Source organism: Thamnophis sirtalis, unplaced genomic scaffold, assembly GCF_051295495.1.
Source record: "Thamnophis sirtalis isolate CommonGarterSnake01/CBP01778 unplaced genomic scaffold, rThaSir2_p1.2 scaffold_15, whole genome shotgun sequence".
In the NCBI taxonomy this organism is placed as follows: Eukaryota; Metazoa; Chordata; class Lepidosauria; order Squamata; family Natricidae; genus Thamnophis; species Thamnophis sirtalis.
Genome location: NW_028261395.1, coordinates 6,485,857 through 6,506,636, shown reverse-complemented (window position 1 = coordinate 6,506,636; position 20,780 = coordinate 6,485,857). Strand labels below are relative to the sequence as shown.

Here is a 20,780-nt window from a genome sequence, read left to right as displayed (position 1 = left end):
GGGACATGCGGTATGCTCTTTCTGCTGGAATGGAGAGGCAGTCTTATCAGGGTGGGATGGTTCCTCAAATCAATTAAGTGGTACATTTACTCTTGCTTTTATATAGTGTGGCACAGATCTAAGAAAACTATTTTCACTTATTTGGTAGAGCCAACTATAACAATAGCAATAGCACTTAGACATATATACCACTTCACAGTGCTTTTCAACCCTCTTTAAGTGGTTTACAGAGTCAGCAAATTGCCCTCAATAATCTGGATTCTTATTTTACCCACCTCAGAAGGATGGAAGTCTGAGTCAACCTTGAGCCAGGTGAGATTCGATCTGCCAAATTGCAGTACTGCATTCTAACCACTGCACCATGGTACACTATAATGCTGAGTCCAATGGTAACATACATACATACATACATACGTACATACAAACATACAAACATACATACATACATACATACATACATACATATATATATATATTCTGAGGTTTTCGCGGGTGTTAGTATGTAGGTCTCTAGTTGTTCGGGTCTTCTCCCGCGTAGAACTGGAGATGTCTTGGCGACGTTTCGACGAAGTCACATTCGTCATCTTCAGGCTGCTGCTGACTACTTCAGGTTTGGTGTTTCCAGGAGTAGTGGAAACACCAAACCTGAAGTACTACTCCTGGAAACACCACAGCCCAGGTTCGAATCCCAGTAAGGGTATGGCTAGCTGATGAGAGCTAAATAGCTTGAAATAGATCTATACTAGTCTCCCTTTATTTATTTATCAGCACAAATACAACATGCGACATTGGCCAAGACAAAATTATTGACTAACAATTAACAATTAATCATCGTTTGTTAACGTATCTCTTCAAACAGAGCCATAAATCTGAAAAGCCAAATATCAAACTGTGTAGAAAGTACGCTAACACCAACTTTGCAATTTAAGCCTGAGAGTGGTTTTCTAAATTCAGGTGTTAGCTCTGGAAATTGTTCACTGGGGATTTTAAAAGTGCTTTAATTTTCTTCAGGTTTAATTAGGCTGTGTACACACAACTCTATCTTAACTAGGATATTGATGAACATTGAAATGCTGCAAGAACATGATGCATTAGTGTTTATTCACCTTTTGTACAATTAGGGAGGGCTATAGCTTATTCCAGGGGCGTAGTAAAGAAGGATAGGTTGGGAGAAGCACAAGTTAAACACTTCTCTACACGGATCGGCATGTTAAAAGTTCTCATTAGCTGCTTCCCCGATTGTCCATAAAACATCTGAGAAAATGTAGAGCTTGGTAAGTTGTACGCAATTTTTTTCCCCCTCATGCTGAGTTAAAAACACAGTATGGGTCCAATTTGCTTCCAGGTTGTCAAATTTTTTCTTTATATGTTTTAAGCTCCATATGAAGTGTTTTAAAATGCTCAGTTTTCAGCTTGAGCTGTTTCCCCTGTCTGGATGTTTCTGATGCTGAAGAGTGCTACTAAATGTGCAGTTGCCTGTCAATCTTATTCATGTCAGACCTAATATGATGAGGCCTGCTTAGCAATAGCAATAGCAATAGCAGTTAGACTTATATACCGCTTCATAGGGCTTTCAGCCCTCTCTAAGCGGTTTACAGAGTCAGCATATTGCCCCCAACAACAATCCGGGTCCTCATTTTACCCACCTCGGAGGGATGGAAGGCTGAGTCAACCTTGAGCCGGTGAGATTTGAACAGCCGAACTGCAGAACTGTAGTCAGCTGAAGTAGCCTGCAGTGCTGCCTTTAACCACTGCGCCACCTCGGCTCTTAGGACTTAGATGGGAGATACTAGGACGTACTATGGCTAGACTGGGAAGTCAAAAACATCTTGCAGGAAGACAACGGCAAACCAGTTATGTACCCTTGGTGTTGTGCAGGGGTGGGTTGCTAATCCCGTTCGAACCGGTTCGTTTGGAATGGGGCTGGCGGTGTCCTCGTGCATGCGCGCAGTTCATGCATGCGTCTTAGTGCCTGCGCGATGCTCCAGCTGCTCGTGGAGAATCGCGCAGGCGCTGTATGTGCCATGCGCCTGCGTGGAAGCGCAGAAGCCTTCAAAGACCGGTAAGGAGCGCGGGCAGGAGGCCCTTCGCCATTCCCGGAAGTTACTTACTTCCGGGTTCGCCGACCAACCGGTTCGCGGGGACTGCCGCAAACCGGTTGAAACCCACCCCTGGTGTTGTGACTCAGCAGCAGTCTTCTGTGAGTCTTTTCGGAATGCAAGATTAACGATGCAGCTGGGGCTAGTTAGTGGGGTTTGGAGGATAAAAGGATGGATGGTGCCATGCCCTAGTTGCAGGAGTCAACGTTCCTTGATCCTTGATCGTGGTTTCTTTGATGTACACTTGGAAAAGTGATTTGACTTCTGTAACCCTGATTCATAGAGACATTGGAAGAAGTGCTTTGTTTTCGGTAACCCTGATTCAAGGATACACTTGGAAAAGTGCATTGCGTTGTAAGAGTTTTTGTTTTGCATTCTGTTATCTCGTCAGAGACTGTATTTATGTTATTCTTGGGCTCGCAGCCAGTTTGAGCCGAGAACTGATAAAGAGACTCCTTTTAAGTTTATCTGCCTGCCGTTTGTTAATGAGCGGAGAAGGGGGGGGACAGAACACCTTGGTAGGAAAATTACTTGGTTTAAGGTAGATTACAACTATCAAAATTAGCAAGCATAAAAATTAAAACGGATGAATGAAAATTATTAAAATAACTGTTATTAAAATCAAAATTATTTCCATTAACAACCTGACAAAATTTCCATTAAAAACCTGACAAAATAGATCAGCCTTCATCATTTTTCTAAAAGACTTAGGGGACACAAAGATATTTCTTGAGAGGTACATTCCATAGAAGAAGGACCTGCGACCAGGGCCGGATTTAGATGAAAAGAGGCCCTAGGCTATTCCACTTATGAGGCCCTTTCACCTCCCATTTTTAAGTTTGTAAATTACATGAGAGACAATAAAATACATCATTACTGTGATATATAGCAATATATATCAATATATATAGCTGGCCTCCCAACGGAGGGCAGCTCTGCTCTGCGGCAAAGGCAGCGAGGCCAGCCGCCTCCTCTGCTGCGCTCAGCTGCCCGGCTCGGCCCCCTCGAGTGCAGAGAAATAATAGTTCTCAAGGGTATGGGGCACTGTTCTGACCCCCCTTCTCCGCTCGTTCAAAGACGACAGGCAGACAAACTTAAAAGGAAAGAACTTTATCAGTCCTCGGCTCAGACTGGCTGCGAACCCAAAAATAAACATAAATAAAGTCTCTGGCAAGAAGATAACAGAATGCAAAACAAAACTCTTACAAGACAATTCACTTCTCCAAGTGTCTCCTAGAATCAGGGTTACAGAAAGCAAATCACTTCTCCAAGTGTCTCTCACAAACAAACCACGACCGATGAATGATGAACGTTGACTCCTGCAACCAGGGCGTGGCATCATCCGTCCTTTTATCACCAGAAGATGACACTAACGAGCCCCAGCTGCATTGTTAATCTTGCATCCCGACTCAACTCACAGCAAACTTCTGCTGAGTCACAACAGGGCACTAAAAGCTTAATTATTTCTTTTCCTAGGGGTGATTAAAATTGTCCCAGTACACTACTAAAGGCAAGAATAAAAGTTCACACTTGAGAGATTTATTTTCTTCACTACCAGCAATTAGGCTGAGTTAAAAAAAGTTTTAATTTGCACATCATTTATAAAATGTGAAGTATAGACTAAGAGACTTTCCATAGTAGCAGTCATTTTGGATGGAAATGGGCTCTCTTGAATTGATTACTTTAGGATATCTTTTCCCTTCATTGCACATGTCTGTTATGTACGGAAGAGCAAGTTCAAACTTGTCAGCCAAGAGTGCTTTATCCTGGAGTCAGCCTATTAGTTCCAATGCATTTAAGCCAAATTAACATTTCAAAATGCTGGAGAGCCATGTCATTAGCACATTTTGATGCAGTACAGGAAGTGAAATATAGGAAAAATCCAAATGAAGAACTTTTTATATATACTGAAGGCTCATCATTTGAGTAATTTCATCAATTTTTTTGTATATGTTGGGTCCAGTGGTGGGTTTCAAATTTTTTTAGAACTTCTTCTGTAGGTGTGGCCTGCTTTGTGGAAGTGGCTTGCTGGCCATGTGACTGGGTGGGAGTGGCTTGCCAGCCATGTGACCGAGTGGGAGTGGCTTGGCAGTCATGTGACCGGGTGGGCATGGCCAACTTGTAAAATGTGGTGAAACTTGCTAAACAATGCTTTTGCTTAGCAACCAAAATGTTGGCTCAGAAACTCTGGCATTTGAAGCACGCAAGACTTAAAGCTGTCAAATTACAACCCTAACCCTTTAGAAAAAAAACCCAGGGATGTTCAAACTTGACAGCTTTAAGACTTGTGGACTTCAACTCCCAGAATTCCTCCTCTAGTCATGTTGGCTCAGGAACTCTGGCATTGAAGTGTGCAAGTCTTAAAGCTGTCAAGTTACAAGACCCTTGATCCCCTAACCCTTTAGAAAAAAAACCCAGGGATGTTCAAACTTGACAGCTTTAAGACTTGTGGACTTCAACTCCCAGAATTCCTCCTCCAGCCATGTTGGCTCAGGAACTCTGGCATTGAAGCACACAAGACTTAAAGCTGTCAAGTTACAAGACCCTTGCACCCCTAACCTTTTAGAAAAAAAACCCAGAGGTGTTCAAACCTGACAGCTTTAAGACTTTAAGGTTTAGATAGGACTCCACAAGTCTTTTTTATTTCCATTTCATTCTATACAATCACATGTTTACTGTGCATAACCAAGGCATATAACATTGGGTAATAAACACAGCCCTCACTTTTATAGAAAATGCCCCCTACAATACATACCCAATATACCGCCTTAGCCCACCATAACCCTCTTTCAACCCCCTCCAACTTTCATTTTTCCTTCTCTCATACCCCTCTACACCTACTTCTTCCTTTAGATAGGACTCATAGAGGCAGGCGGGGCGATTGGTGAGCCAGCCAATCAGGGAGCGGTGGGCGGGGCAAGCGTGGTGCAGACGGGCAGGGGGAGGGAGCTGGGACTGGTTCTAAACAGCATGGTAGATTTGTGGAACCTCTTCTATAGAAGAGATTAGAACTGGCAGGAACCCACCCCTCGTTGGGTCTCTGAATTGGTTTGTATATCGGTGGTCTTTGACCACAGTAATAAAATTTTCTCTGTTGATGGAACACAGAGGTCTTGCTTATTTAGCTATAAAAATATATACATATAACAACATACCAATAGCAACACAATACAATATAATACAATAATAATGTAAAATAAAATAGCAGTAACTGCGACAGGGATCGTGGAATCCTAGTGGACAATCACTTAAATATGAGTCAGAAGTGTGCAGCAGCTGCCAAAAAAGTCAATGCAATCCTAGGCTGAATTAACAAGAGGGGATAGAATCAAGATCATGTGAAGGGTTAGTACTACTAACCCTTACTTGGTAAGATCTTACTTTTAATACTGCAGCTAGTTGTGGTCACCACGATATAAAAAAGATGTTGAGACTCTGGAAAGAGTGCAGAGGACAGCGACAACGATGATTAGAGTTCTGGAGGTTAAAATATATGAACTGTTGCAGGAACTGGGTATGTCCAGTTTAAAGAACTAGGGGTGTTCCAATATTTGAGGGGCTGCCACAAAAAAGAGAGGAACAACCTACTTTTCAAAGCTACAAAGGCAAGACAAGAAGCAATGATTGGAAACCAACCAAGGAAACACGCAACCTAGAACTAAGGAGAAATTTCCTGAAAGTGAGAACAATCAATCAGTGGAATAGCTTGCTTTGAGAAGTTGTGGGTGCTCCTTCTCTTTTAAGAAGAGACTGGACAGCCATTTGTCTGAAATGGTATAGGGTCTCCTGCTTGAGCAGGGGGTTGGACTAGATGACCTCCAAGGTTACTTCTAACTCTGGAAGCTAAAATAAGATAAGGCTTTATCTGTACTTTTGTAGTGTGTTAGCCAGACTTTTAAAACAAAGTAATTTTGATCTTGTCCCCTTTAATCTGGGATTCCTGAATTTTCCTCTTTTATTACATGCCCTCCATGTTCTTTGGATTACTATTAGTTAAATGAAATACCCACTTGAATGGGTTTTTTTTTTCATTATCAACTCCTTTTTCTTTATAATTTATATTGCTGAATTCTGTCAGAATTTCCTGTCTAATTTCCTTTGAGAAATCCATAATGGGCGTTATTTTATCCACGCCAGGTGGCTTTTTTAAAATGCTCTTTCAGCTTTGTTGTTGGTTTGCAAATGTTACATTAACCAATCACATAATCAATGACAAGACTCTCATGCATATTTTTTTAAAATGTTAATTGTTATTTTTTTTTATATTTATCATTTTGTGGCTATTCTATGATTTTTATAAAATGTCTTAAAAACTCTTAAACTGCGGTGGAAAATGAAATAGAAATGTTATTAGTAAAGGTAATTTGAAAAAGATTTAGAAAGATGCAATACTTGAATAAAGACACCAAGACATGTTATTAATATGAATCTTTCTTGGAATGGATTTTTTTTTTTACAAAAGTAGTGCAATTCTAAATGAAGTACTAAAAATGTCGCTGTAGAAGGAGACTTAATGGACACTCGGTATCTTCCACATTTATGATCATCTTATGCTAATATTATTCTACTTTTATACGCATAGTACTTGTGTTTGAAGGATTTGTGGATTTTCTTGAAAGTATGGTTTCTGCTTGAAGAATAGGTGACAAATCTGGCTATGAGAGCTTTTGTACATCTTTGGGCTGTGTGCCAGTTTCATTTGTCCCTGGATCAAGATGCTCTGTGCACAATGACTCATAAATCACCACCCAAATGGATTGCTGTACAGTGCTTTAAACAACTACAATTAAAGAGCATATGGAAGATGCAGTTGGTTCAAAAGGCAGTAGTAATAGCAATAGCAGTTAGACTTATATACCACTTCATAGGGCTTTCAGCCCTCTCTAAGCGGTTTACAGAGTCAGCATATTCACCCCCACAGTCTGGGTCCTCATTTCACCCGCCTCGGAAGGATGGAAGGCTGAGTCAACCCTGAGCCGGTGAGATTTGAACCGCCGAACTGCAGCTTAGCAGTCAGCTGAAGTGGCCTGCAGTACTGCACTCTAACCAACTGCGCCACCTCGGCTCTGTAGGACAGGCAATTGTGAGTACTCTTTAACCTACAGATACCACACATCTACTCCACAATTGGTTGGCAGTATGCTTTCAAATTCAATCCAAAATGTTTATACATAATTACCAGCGGTGGGATTTACTTATCTTCCCTACAGGTTTACAAACTGAACACACGTACGTGCTAGCTTCACTTGCACATGGCGCATCTGTGCATGCGCACTGCCCTCTGCGCATGCACAGTGCTCACGCATTATGTTGGGGTGGGCGGGTGAGGCCTTCCGCAGTTCCACCCCTACCAGTTCACCCGAACTGGAAAGAACCGCCTGAATACCATCTCTGGTAGTTACCTATAAAAAGCCCTTCACTGCATCCATCTGGGTTATTTGAGGAGCTGTCTCTCTCCAATTTATTCTCATCAGATTCCGCAGGAGAGGCATGCTAGTGGTTGTCTTCTAATGAAAGAGTTTGTAAGGACTACACAAGAGATCCACTTTGGTGATGCCACCTGCTCCTCAGAACATCAGACCCTCTGGAGACCGGATTATCCCTGACCATGTTGGCTTTTCATAAGGTTTTAAAGCTGTGGCTGTATCATCATGGGGTTGGTAAATCTCGCAGTGCCCGTGAGATGGGGATGCTATAGAGCCAAGGTGGCGCAGTGGTTAGAGTGCAGTACTGCAGGCCACTTCAGCTGACTGTTATCTGCAGTTCAGCGGTTCAAATCTCACCGGCTCAAGGTTGACTCAGCCTTCCATCCTTCCGAGGTGGGTGAAATGAGGACCCAGACTGTGGGGGCAATATGCTGACTTTGTAAACCGCTTAGAGAGGGCTGAAAGCCCTATGAAGCGGTATATAAGTCTAACTGCTAACTGCTATGCTGATGGGCTGTTGTGGTTTTACCTCAGCATTCATTTATGAACTAATTGTTGTGGTCTTTATCGTGTTGGATTTTAATCAATGAGAAATTATTTAATCACTGTTGCCTTCATATGATGGAAAGTAAAATAAATAAAATAAAATACCTTGGAATGAGTTCAAGCAGTCATGCTGAGCGTTCAGATATATTTGGCTGTCTCTATATTTCAAGAAAATATGTTTCCTTTCCAAAGCTTTTAAATGTTTTGCACTGTTATATTGCTTTATTGATTTTTCCATGTGAAGATTATATAGAATTACCCTTAGATCACAGCTATTTTCTGTTTCGAATAAAAAAAACAACATACTTTATACTTTTAGGTTCTGTGCTTTCCCCCCTCACCTGGGCCTGACTTTTGAAAAGAAACGGATTATTGATATACTATGCACGTTGTATTTTTCTACTGATTTCCCTCCTACCCTCGCTCAACCGAATGTAAAAGAAACGAAGAAAAAGCCATCATTGTCATGTTAAATTGTTGGTTCATCCACAAGCTAGATGAAAGTACAAAAGGCAACTGATAAATATTAATAAATGTCAAGTCTAAAATGGAACTTGTTTTAAAATGTCAAAAACAATCCATGTGAAGAGAATCGGTAGTTATTTTCTTTCATTATTTGAACATTAGCTCACAGTGGTCAAGTGCATGAGAAAAATCTATAACCATGTAGGAGAGGAACAGAGTTTTGTATGTACAGATATCATATAATTAAACAAATACGAGATGACATATTAATGGCCTTTAATTATTCCTGCAAGATTTATAAGTATGTAATTTTCCAGGTGCAAAAGTAGTAATTAGGAAGATAAGTAATACAAGCTGTTGGATGTGAAATTAATATGTATATTTTGATTGAAGAAGCACAAAGTTGGCATGTTGCCTAAGGAGCTGATGTTCTGAAAACGTTTCTTCAGAATTCTAACATCAATGTATCTTAATTGTTAGGGATTTCAGGAAATCTAAATCATTAAAATTCCATAGACATATGGCGGAGCAAAAGGAAGCTGTATAATTCCACAAGTGATAAATACGAACTGGGAACTAGCTTCATTAGCACCAATTTTTAAAAAAATCATTCGTTTCCAAGAGGACTAAGTTGGAGAAAGGCACTGCTTTTTAAATCACACTGATGTTCATTCCAATGAAATAACTACCTGGGATTATTTACTGGACCAAATTAGCTATTTACTTATGCTGATAAACTGTTCCCAATTTCCGTAGTTCCAAATCAGCTTGCAAGTTAAAAGCAGAAATAGTGTCAAATGCATTCCACTAGGCGCTTGATTTAAATTGAATTTTTCCTTCTGGGTCTTTACAATTGATGTACTTTGGGGAAAAAGCTGGTCTAGACACTTGTAGATTCTTTCCTTTCCCCTTTTTTTCCATTTTGAAAAATAGAAGAATGAAAACTGCAGGAAGAGCTGGGGATAACAAAGGTTCGAGCCTTACATTTCTTACTGTGTTTCGCTGAAGATAAGACAAGGTCTTATTTTCTTTTCACACACACCCCCGAAATAAGCACTTGGCCTTATTTTGGGGGGTGGTCTTATTATTTCTGAGGTGCAGGAGGAGGCGAACATGGGCAACTCATGGCTGCTGTTGTGTTGCGCTGCTGCAGCAGTGAGATGCGATGCTGGGCCTAGCACCCTTTCTGTGGCGGCCATTAGTATGACAGAAGCTGTGCGGTGGCTAGGGTTGCAAGAGCAGCCATTGGGTAAGGGTATGTGGGGTGCGTGGGGCATGTTTCCCCTTCCCTTACCCCCCTCCAGTCTCACCTCCTCACCTCATGTTGTTTGTGCACAAGCAACCAAAGAAAATGGCGGGGACTGGCTACACATGTGTTTAAATATTTTTTGGGAGGGCTTATTTTACTGCATGAGCTCAAAAGCCCGATTGGCCTTATTATCAGGGGAGGTCTTATTTTGGGGAAAACAGGGTAGCACTTGACTTTTCATGAATTTTGGAAATGTCCCTGTCATTGGAAGTCTGGAGGTCGAGATATCAATTGTGCAAATCAATCACACCCAACGTAATCTATTGATATAAGAGAATTTAAAGTATACAATTCCCATGAAGCCAGTGGTGGGTTTCAAATTTTTTTAGAACCTCTTCTGTAGGTGTGGCCTGCTTTGTGGGAGTGGCTTGCCAGCCATGTGACCGCATGGGAGTGGCTTGGCAGCCATGTGACTGAGTGGGAGTGGCTTGGCAGTCATGTGACTGGGTGGGCGTGGTCAACTTGTAAAATGTGGTGAAACTCACTTAACAACGCTCTTGCTTAGCAACCAAAATGTTGGATCAGGAACTCTGGCACTGAAGTGTGCAAGTCTTAAAGCTGTGAAGTTACAAGACCCTTGCACCCCTAACCCTTTAGAAAAAAAAACCCAGGGGTGTTCAAACTTGACAGCTTTAAGACTTTAAGGTTTAGATAGTACTCTTAGAGATGGGCAGGGTGATTGGTGAGCCAGCCAATCAGTGAGCGGTGGGCGGGGCAAGTGTGGTGCAGACGGGCAGGGGGAGGGAGCTGGAACCGGTTCTAAATGGCACGGTAGATTTGTGGAACCTCTTCTATAGAAGAGGTTAGAACTGGCAGGAACCCACCCCTGCATGAAGCTATGATAATGTATAGCTGACACCTATACTATCGTGAAAATTCTTCAATGCTTCAGTCCATCCAAATTTTAGTAGTGATTCGGACTGAATTTATATTATGTACCTATATGTTTGGAGTGGGCTAGGATGGGGTGTGATGGAAGGCCAATTGCAAAATGTATCATCCTACTTACAAGTCCTTTTACACCACTATTAATGCCACAGCTGAGTACGATTGTAGGAGATGACCAAACTGAGCCTGAGGGAGGGGTCAAATGTGTCATCAGTCTTGAGTCCTTTTGCACCCACAAAAGATCTAAGTTCAGCCCACTTTGAAACCCACTGATTGTTATCTACCGCCAATTCCCTTTGACTGTTAGTAGTTCAGATATTTGTAGAGACCATGCATACATATGCAATAAACTTTTGTATTCATTTTAAACGGTCTGTACTTTTTGATTTCCCTGTGCAGGATTATGACCTCAGAATTGTACCTAACATTTAAAGAACATTACTATTATCACGGTGTCCCTAACCAATAGGACATTTTTCCAAGTACAACATTTTTATCCATCAGAAATGGAACATTTCTGATGGTTAAAATACTTTCATGACAAAAGATTGGCTACTTCATTCCTTAAAGTATGTCCCCAAATTAAAATCAAATACCTCTTCAAGAACATCAGCAAGTTTACTAAGGATCTCTTCAGGGAGGCTCTGGAATGTTGGAACACTGTAAGACAAAGATGAAAGATCCCGTGAGTTGATATAATTGTAAATTTTTATTTCCTGAGAAAAGCTCCAGAAAAAAATAAAATACCTGTAGAATATATGAGTACATTTTAACAGACATGCAGTAAGAAAACTTCATACAGGGAGTCCCCGACTTACAATCACGCATTTAGTGACCATTTGAAGTTACAATGAAAAAAGTGACTGACGACCCTTTTTCACACTTATGACTGTTGCCAGGGCCACCAAGAGGATTATTAAGTGCTGGAACAAGACTAGTATGGGCCACCTCATCTACACATGAAGACATAAATCAATAATACCCTAACTATACATTTACAATGTACAGCGTTTTTGAGCAGATTTTTGAGATGATATTTCATAACCATTCATAAACTGAAATGAAATATAAAATATATTCATAAACGAAATGAAACTAAACTTGCAAACTTAAATAAACAAGTAATGAAATTAAAATTCAATAAATTACATAAATAACTGTTCACTGAGTTTCAGATTAATAAGGGTTATGTCAAACAAAGCTGCAAGGCAACTTTGTTATACACACAAAGTATGAAGTATATATCCAATATTGTTTCTCTTTTTAAAAATATGGTTTTGTAAATTTTTTAAAAATGTTCCCATTCATGGGTCCCCTTTGAGCTCCATGGGCCCTGGAACAATGTACTGGTACACCCCCTCTCTTCAGGCCTGACTGTTGCAGCATCTCCATAGTTATGTGTTCTGGCCCTCACTTAGCTTGTTCCAAACTACAGTCACACAAAGCTTGCCAAAAGAAAGCCTTTATCAGTCCCGACTCACGCTGGCTGTGAGCCCAAAATAAACATAGATAAAGTCTCTGGCAACAAGGGTTACGTAGCAGAATGCAGAAACAAAACTCTTACAGCACCAGGTTTTCAGGAAGCAAAATCACTTATCCAAGTGTCTCACAAACTCAAACAGGAACGGAACTGAATTCTCCATAAATGAACCACGAACGAACGAGTGAACGTTGACTTCTGCAACCAGGGTGTGGCACCATCAGTCCTTTTATCTCCAGAAGATGACGCTAACGAGCCCCAGCTGCATTGTTATTCCTGCATCCCGATTCAACTCACAGCAAACTTCTGCTGAGTCACAACAGCTATGTGATCAAAATTTAAATGCTTGGCAACTGGCATGGATTTTTATGATGGCTTCAGGGTTTCAAGGTCATGAGATCACCTTTTGCGACCTTCTGACAAGCAAAGTCAACGGGGAATCCAGATTCGCTTATCAACCATGTTAGTGACTTAAAACTTCAGCGATATACTTAACAAGCATGATGTTGTAAAATAGAGCGAAACTCACAACTTAACAACTGTCGCCTAGAGGTGGAACTCTCACGTCACAATCAAGAGGCTGTAAGTTCGATCCTAGGTAGAGGCAGATATTTCTCTCTCTGGGCACAATGAGTAAATATCCGCTGCGAACTCTACATTGGTGATAAGAAGGGTATCCAGCCAGTAAACATTCAGCTCTATTCAGTTTCCCCGACTCCACCCCACCAGGGATTAGGAGGTCATTAAAATATATTTTTAAAAAGGCATTTACATTATCTTCACATTATTTTGTATGTCTGTGTGTCTATGGCAGGGGTGGGTTTCAACCGGTTCGCGGCGGTCCCTGCGATCCGGTTGGTCGCTGAACCCGGAAGTAAGTAACTTCCGGGAATGGCGAAGGCCCCCCCCCGCGCCCGAGCGCGCCCGCGCCCCCGCGCCCGCTCCTTACCCGGTTTTGATGAATTCTGCGCTTCCACGCATGCGCAGGACGCATACAGCGCCTGCGCGATCCTCCAGGAGCAGCTGGAGCATCACACAGACGCTAGTACGCATGCGTGTGCCGTGCGCGAGGACGCCGCACACGTGCGCGAGGACGCCGCCGGCCTCGTTCCAACCGAACCGGTTGGAACGGGGCGAGAAACCCACCCCTGGTCTATGGGTACAATTTTTGAAGAGATGTGGTATTAGAATTCTTTATAAACAACCCATAAGCATTTCATCATACTCAACACATTGGCCTCATCACAAGTAAATTTATTATCCCCTGATTAACTTTGCCTCCCTATGTGAAGTCATTTTAAAGAACTTACCCAATAATGCCCCCTTAGATCCCTTAAAAAGATAGCTGTTAAGTAAATTGCCTCAAAACAGAAATGATTTGTGCTCAGTGTCGTTGTTATAAAATGATAGCCTCAGCATCTGGATCTGCAGATTTCTACATGGCAACGCCAGTTCCGAAGAATGATGTAGCTCCTAACAAGATAATACATTTTATCGTTAGGGACGTCTGCATGGATAGCTTCTTCATTACTCAAGGGATTTCGAAACACTGAATCCTGACAGCAGAAACCAATAAACTTTATGGTCTTTGGCAATCTACTTGTCCTACAATTGCTTTTCAAAAGGGATGGAAAGGATGGGAATGCAACTTAGATAGAATTTTCTATCCCAGAAGTCTATGTTAAATGTAAATAATTACTTCAGCATGAGCGACTCAAGTAAGTTTAGACTAATATATTTTACTCTGTGTACATGTGTCAAAGGAAGTGCTTGCCTTCAAATGGCTTCTTTTTAATGTGCCTTTTGACCGATCTTTTTATTGTTAAAAATGTCATAGAAAATTGTATATTACATATTAAAATTATGTATAAAGATGCACCATTATTCAAAGCCGTAAGGATGAAACTCAACAGAGCTGCTAACAACTCTTATGGGCAACACCTAAGTATTATTCTGCTATATATCCCAGCATATTTTCCGTTCTGGCTGAGTCTGAAAACAAAATAAAGAAATATGGATAATGACTATAATTATATTATAATAATTATAGGAGTGAGGTTCCCTTGTGGAACTTAATAATGTCATTTAATTTGGGGGGGGGGGAATTCATGCGATACTTGAAAAAACCTCTAACATACAGAATATAAACAGGTTTTTAGAAATTATTTCTTCCTTATTTACTATATCTTATATGTAAAGATCATAACTACAGGGTTATAGATCAATAAGAATTTCATTAAAAGCATAGAGAAACTACCATTGCTTGAAGTGGCATCAGAGCCTAAAACACTATCCAGTTACTGATAAAGGATAAATAGGTGTGGCTCAGGGTTGAAATGAGAGGCCCTTGGTACAACATCAGCATTAATGATGTTACCTAATTTGGGTAATGAAACATCTGCAAGAAAATAACCAAGCACAGAGAAGTTTCAAGTTTCATGTTTATTAGAATTTGTATGCCGCCCACTCCCATAGGGATTCTGAGCAGCTCACAACAACAGACAAGAAACACTTAAAGTTTAAAAAATAGAAATAAAAAATACAATATTAAAATTCACATCACCCATTCCATCTAAACGGGGCTGGATATCAATCAACAGCCCCAGGCCTGCCGGAACAGCCAGGTCTTGACGGCTTTACGGAAGGCCGGGAGAGTGGTAAGGGTCCGGATCTCTGCAGGGAGATCGTTCCACAGGGCCAGCGCAGCAACAGAGAAGGCCCTCCCCCAGGGAGTCGCCAGCCGGCATTGTCCAGCTGATGGCACCCGGAGGAGGCCCAACCTGTGCGATCTTGTTGGTCGTTGGGAGGTAAGTGGCACCAATGACACCAATGACCCCTCATTCTATCCAATATTGTAAAACTGTTCTCACCCAGGCTTCCTTAGAAAATAAAAGCAAAATCTTAATCCCAACAAAACCTCTTTTATTCACACAACCGTGAATTCCTTTCATTCATTCAGTCAGCGCGGCTTATCGAACAGTCTTTCAAAGGAATATTTATCTACAGACACTTTATCCCGTTAGGAGCGCTGTCGGATAATAAGTGTCCAAACACAGAGCAAAGCAAAACTTGGCACAGAGTTTCTCACAAACAGAACTTTCCAGACCCATGAACAAATTGTTTCCTGCAAAATCCCACTCCCCATTCATTCCTCTTTTATTTCCTATGGGAGGGGCCAATCACTTCCAAGGTGTGGCTTTACTCTTGAGTTGACCCTGCTTTCTTAGTTGTTCTTGTCTTCTGGCAGCTCTGCGCATGTGCGCACTGGGAATAGGCTCCAGCTGTTCCTCTGCCTCGCTGCCGTTTACCTCCCAATGACCAATAAGATCACAGAGATTGGGCCTCCTCCGGGTGCCGTCGGCCGGTCAATGTCGGTTGGCGGCTCCCTGGGGGAGGGCCTTCTCTGTAGCTGATCCGGCCCTAGGGAACGATCTCCCCGTAGAGATCCGGACCCTTACTACTCTTCCGGCCTTCTCTAAAGCCACTAAAACCTGGCTGTTCCAGCAGGTCTGGGGCTGTTGATCAGTATCCAGCCCCACTCTAACAGTGATGTGAAATTTTAACCATTGTATTCTTATTTTTAATTTTTTATATATGTTTTTGTCGTGCCTGTAAGCCGCCCAGAGTCCCAAGGGAATGGGCGGCATACAAATGTCAATAAATTCAAATTCAATTCCTTCTCTGCCTCCGACACAGAGCCCTCATCTGAGCTTTCCACAGCTCTCAGGACTGGCCCCTGTTCCTCCCCAACCGCCTCATTGTCCGACTCTGCTGCCAGCTCCCCAGGCTGCTGGCGCACCACAACAAAAACATCATGTCTCCAATGCTTTCAATAGGAAAGGAAAGTGCTTGATATTGAGAGGTCTATGATCTTAATTTTTGCTTCCTGCATCATCTCTTTTAGTGAACTCTACGCTAAACTTTACAGTAGTTAAAACCATTTGCCGAAAACGGCAGTGATGTGATGCCTAACTCCCAGCTGACATTCTTGTATAACAGATTTCACTCTGACTTCCGATTATTGAATTTACTTCTGAGGTTCTTTATAAGTTTTCTCTCTTTTTTTTTTTTAACCCAGGCTAAAGAGATTTGTTAAAAGGGGGTTTAAAGTGTAATCTCTTAATACCTACTTGGAAGAAAATTCCATTGACTAAATGTAGCCAATTCAACAATGGCCCTTTTTTCAGATGCTGTATCAGCAGTATAATTTCCGAGTTACTTTTTAAAGTTTTAAAAACGTCTTATGCCTATTAATAACTTACGCTATTATAGAATAAAACTTGATTCAAAAGTATTAAATACAAAACAAACACAATGTAAAATAGTCTTAAAGGAGTTACTTTTTAAAGTTTTAAAAATGTCTTAGGCCTATTAATAACTTATGCTATTATAGAATAAAACTTGATTCAAAAGTATTAAAATACAAAACAAATACATTGTAAAATAGTCTTAAAGGCAAAGCAAGAATTAAATAAATGTCTATGGAGATTCTTAGTCACCCAAAGTTGTGCCAAAGATGCTTTTTTAAGAGGCAACTTTTTTTTCTTTGATATTCTCCAATATTTTAGTTGAATATCATCTCATTTCAACTTTTCTCCAATAATAAATGATTACTAAATTCTTTTTTTCTTAAAAAATGTATTAGAAGCCCTTTCTCTTGTTTCCCATTTTGAAAAAAAACTTTGTGAGGTTTTAATAGTTGTCAATATGTTAAGTATAACAAGAACTAAGTATTTAGTATTTAGGTATACAACAATTTGTATATATTTCCACACCACAAAAAAACAATCCAGGAAATGTGAATTCTAAGATGTCAGCTTTTTAACCCAGGAATTTTGATGTTTCAATTTTCTGCCTGGGTTTTGTTACTTTAATAAATTATATTACTTATATTTGCCCACCTCTAAATGTATAGCGAGAAAAAAATGAACTAGGCATGCAGAACCCTGGCTAGAAAAATAATTAGATTATTACTATCCTCTGCACAGTTGAATTTCAGTGTCGCACCCTATGTTAATTTTTAATTTAATTTTAATTTGCTTTTTGTACCTAGTTGTTTTTTGTTTCTCGAATAATATTTTTTTTTAAAAAAACAAGAATCTATTTCCTTGAAATGTTTAGAATACACCTTTGTTCTTTGTGATTCATTAATAGCAAGTTAGAAAAAAAATGGTAGTTAAGTAGTTAGGTAGGTAGGACATTATGAACAGACCAAAAATATAAGAGTGTAACATAGAGCACACATTCTTTACAATACAATTTATAATAAAGGACACTCAACACTAGAAACGTGGCCTATAAAGTTTGTAGTAGAGGTGGTATTCAGCCAGTTCTGAGAGGTTCTGGAGAATTGGTAGCGGAAATTTTGAATAGTTCACAGAACCAGCAAATAGATTGTCCCCACCCCTGCTGCCTCCAAGCTGATCTCCTTTTGTTGCCCTGAACAGGAGAACGGAGGTGGGAAGCAGGTTAGTGGGGTGTGGAGGGAATGGGGATTTTGCAATATCCTTCCCCGTCATGCCCACAAAGTGATGCCCACAAAGCCACGCCCACAGAACCATTAGTAAAAAAAATTGAATCCCACCACTGGTTTGTAGGTAAATGTTTTGTCAAGGTAAAAGAGGAGGAGAAGATTAAGATTAAGATTAAGATTTAGTTTATTTGTATGCCGCCCTTCTCCGGGAGGGACTCAGGGCGGCGAACAACTCAAAAGGGGAAAAGGGGATACAAACACAATACACGTAATTAAAATACACAAGAGTCATACAGCCATACAAGTCGAGAGGGGAGGGAAACTCATCAACCCCAGGCCTGCCGGCACAGCCAGGTTTTGACGACTTTCCGGAAGGCCTGGAGAGAGGTGAGGGTCCGAATCTCCGCGGGGAGTTCATTCCAAAGGGCCGGAGCTGCTACAGAGAAGGCCCTCCCCCGGGTGGTAGCCAGATGGCATTGGCTGGTAGATGGAACCCGGAGGAGGCCGACCCTGTGCGATCTAACAGGTCTATGGGAGGTAATTGGCAGCAGGCGGTCTCTCAAGTACCCAGGTCCAATACCATGTAGGGCTTTATAAGTTCCGACTAGCACTTTGAAGCGTATCCGGAGACCGATCGGTAGCCAGTGCAGCTCACGGAGGATAGGTGTAACGTGGGTGTACCGAGGTGCACCCACAATTGCTCGCGCGGCTGCATTCTGGACAAGTTGTAGTCTCCGAATACTCTTCAAAGGCTGCCCCATGTAGAGCGCTTTGCAGAGAACCGTGTTAGACAATGGTGGCAAGAGCTGGATGCATTTGCCCTTTAATAAAACCTATTAATGGTGCTATCGGTCTCCAGATTTGTTTGAAGGGGAACATGGTAGCTTTTTGCCCCAGCAAATGTTAGAAAGTAGGTGACTAATCATGGCAGCTCACGAATCTGGAATTTTATTCCCCAGTTTCAAAAAATTAAGATTTCCTATACAATTCTGTCACAATGCTAGAAGGAAACGTGTTTGGATGCCTTTGGTGCTGGTTACAGAAGAGCGGATATTCTCCATAAGTTTCAACTTCATGCACAATTTCATACTCAGGATCATAATTAGTGTTTGAAAAGAGATGAAATCTATATGATTATTATCTCATTTATACTTTCATCTAGAATAGTATTCCAACTGGCTGGGGTGACTCAAAGTATGAATGTATTTTCTTATCATTTATGTCATCACTTATAATTATTTCCTAAATTAATGTATCACCTCTCTGAAGTGTTGAATCTGCTAGCAAATGTGGCAATCTGCAAAAGTTTGCAGCTTTGTCTGAGTCAAACTAGCCTGAGTTTTCTCGCATTGTCCTAGACATCTGGTTTCTCTTCTTGGTCAGTTAGTCTTAACAAAGGTGAAAAGGACCTTGGAAGTCTTCTAGTCCAACCACCTCAAGCAGGAAACTCTATACCATTTGAAATAAAACAGAAAACAGAATAACAGAGTTGGAAGAGACCTTGGAGGTCTTCTAGTCCAACCCCCTGCTTAGGCAGGAAACCCTACACCACTTCAGACAAAGGGTTGTCCAATCTCTACTTGAAAACACCAATATTAGAGCACCCACAATTTCTGGAGGCAAGTTGTTCCACTGATTAATTGGGAAATTAATCAGGAAATTTCTTCTTAGTTCTAAGTTAGTTCTCTCCTTAGTTAACGGCCGTCCCTTAGATATTGGAACACTGCTATCATATCACCCCTAGTCCTTCTTTTCATTAAACTAAACATACGCAATTCCCACAATTATTCTTCTTATGTTGCAAGGCAATTATTTATTCCTCTATATCAATGGTTCAGCCTGTGGTTGTTGTGGCCCACCAGTGGCCAGCGGAATTAGCAGCAGATTCGGACAGTGAGGAGGTTGGGGAGAAACATGGGCCAGTCCTGGAGTCTGGTGAAGGCTCTGATGAGGGCTCTGTGTCAGAGGCAGAGAGAGGGCCAGAGCCATATGTCAGTTATCAGCTGCCTTCAGTCAGATGAACAGCTGGAGCCTGTTCCCAGTGTGCCCATGTTGGAAGATGAAGGGAACAGCTAAAGAACAAGGGTGATTTGTAAGGCCACAGGTGGACGATGAATGGTCCCTCCCAGCGGAAATAAAAGAGGAGCGAAAGGGGAGTGGAGTTTCCAGGAGACAATTAGTTCATTTAATTGCTTTGTTACTCTCCAAGACTCCTTGCCAAGTTTTGTAAATATTTCCCAGTGTGCCCATGTTGGAAGATGAAGGGAACAGCTAAAGAACAAGGGTGATTTGTAAGGCCACAGGTGGACGATGAATGGTCCCTCCCAGTGGAAATAAAAGAGGAGCGAAAGGGGAGTGGAGTTTCCAGGAGACACTTAGTTCATTTAATTGCTTTGTTACTCTCCAAGACTCCTTGCCAAGTTTTGTAAATATCGGCCTGGCAGCTCTCCAAGCCAGATAAGGTCTGTGACTGTAAATCCTCCCTTGAAAGACTTTGTTGGATGTGAATGAGAAGAATTCACAGTAAATTAATAAAAGAGGTTTTTGTTGGGAAAAGTAGTTTGCTTCATGCTCTTGGTAAGCCTCGGTCAGAACAGTGGTCTAATGTCATCACAGGGGGTCTATGAAAGCTTGAAGAAATGTTCTGATTTAAATCTTGAATTGGGGGTTGGTGGCCATGGTCTATGGACACAAATGGTATTTAAAGGGGGTCCATGCTGAAGAAGAAGTTGAGAACCTACAATCTACAGTCTTTGTCCAAACTCATAAAGCTGCAGGATGGTGGGCAAATATTATCTTATTTCGTCACTTATTTTCTGACTATCTTAGATAATTTCTCGTTTGCATAACTTGCATAATTTCTTCTTGTTATTATACTGATATTTCAAATATTTCAATTGGTCTGGAAGACCATTCTTCCTTCTGATACCTTCTAAGCACTCTTTTAAGTTCAGGCTGTTGTATCCAGTCTTAGATTCAGGGGTGAAATGCTACCGGTTCGGACCAGTTCACCTGAACCGGTAGCAAAAAAAAATTAGAAATCGTGCGGCACAGCTGATTGTCACAGAGTTGATCATCAGAACTACTGGTAGCA

General features: G+C 41.2%; 1 protein-coding gene across 1 annotated transcript in view; it reads right to left on the bottom strand.

The window, feature by feature from the left end:
- PRKG1 (protein kinase cGMP-dependent 1) overlaps positions 1–20,780 on the bottom strand; it is an 837,202-nt gene that overhangs the window by 256,006 nt on the left and 560,416 nt on the right. The window contains exon 5 of the mRNA XM_087702530.1: positions 11,330–11,393. Coding sequence (XP_087558656.1) covers positions 11,330–11,393 — 64 coding nt within the window. The remainder of the gene's footprint in view (positions 1–11,329; positions 11,394–20,780) is intronic.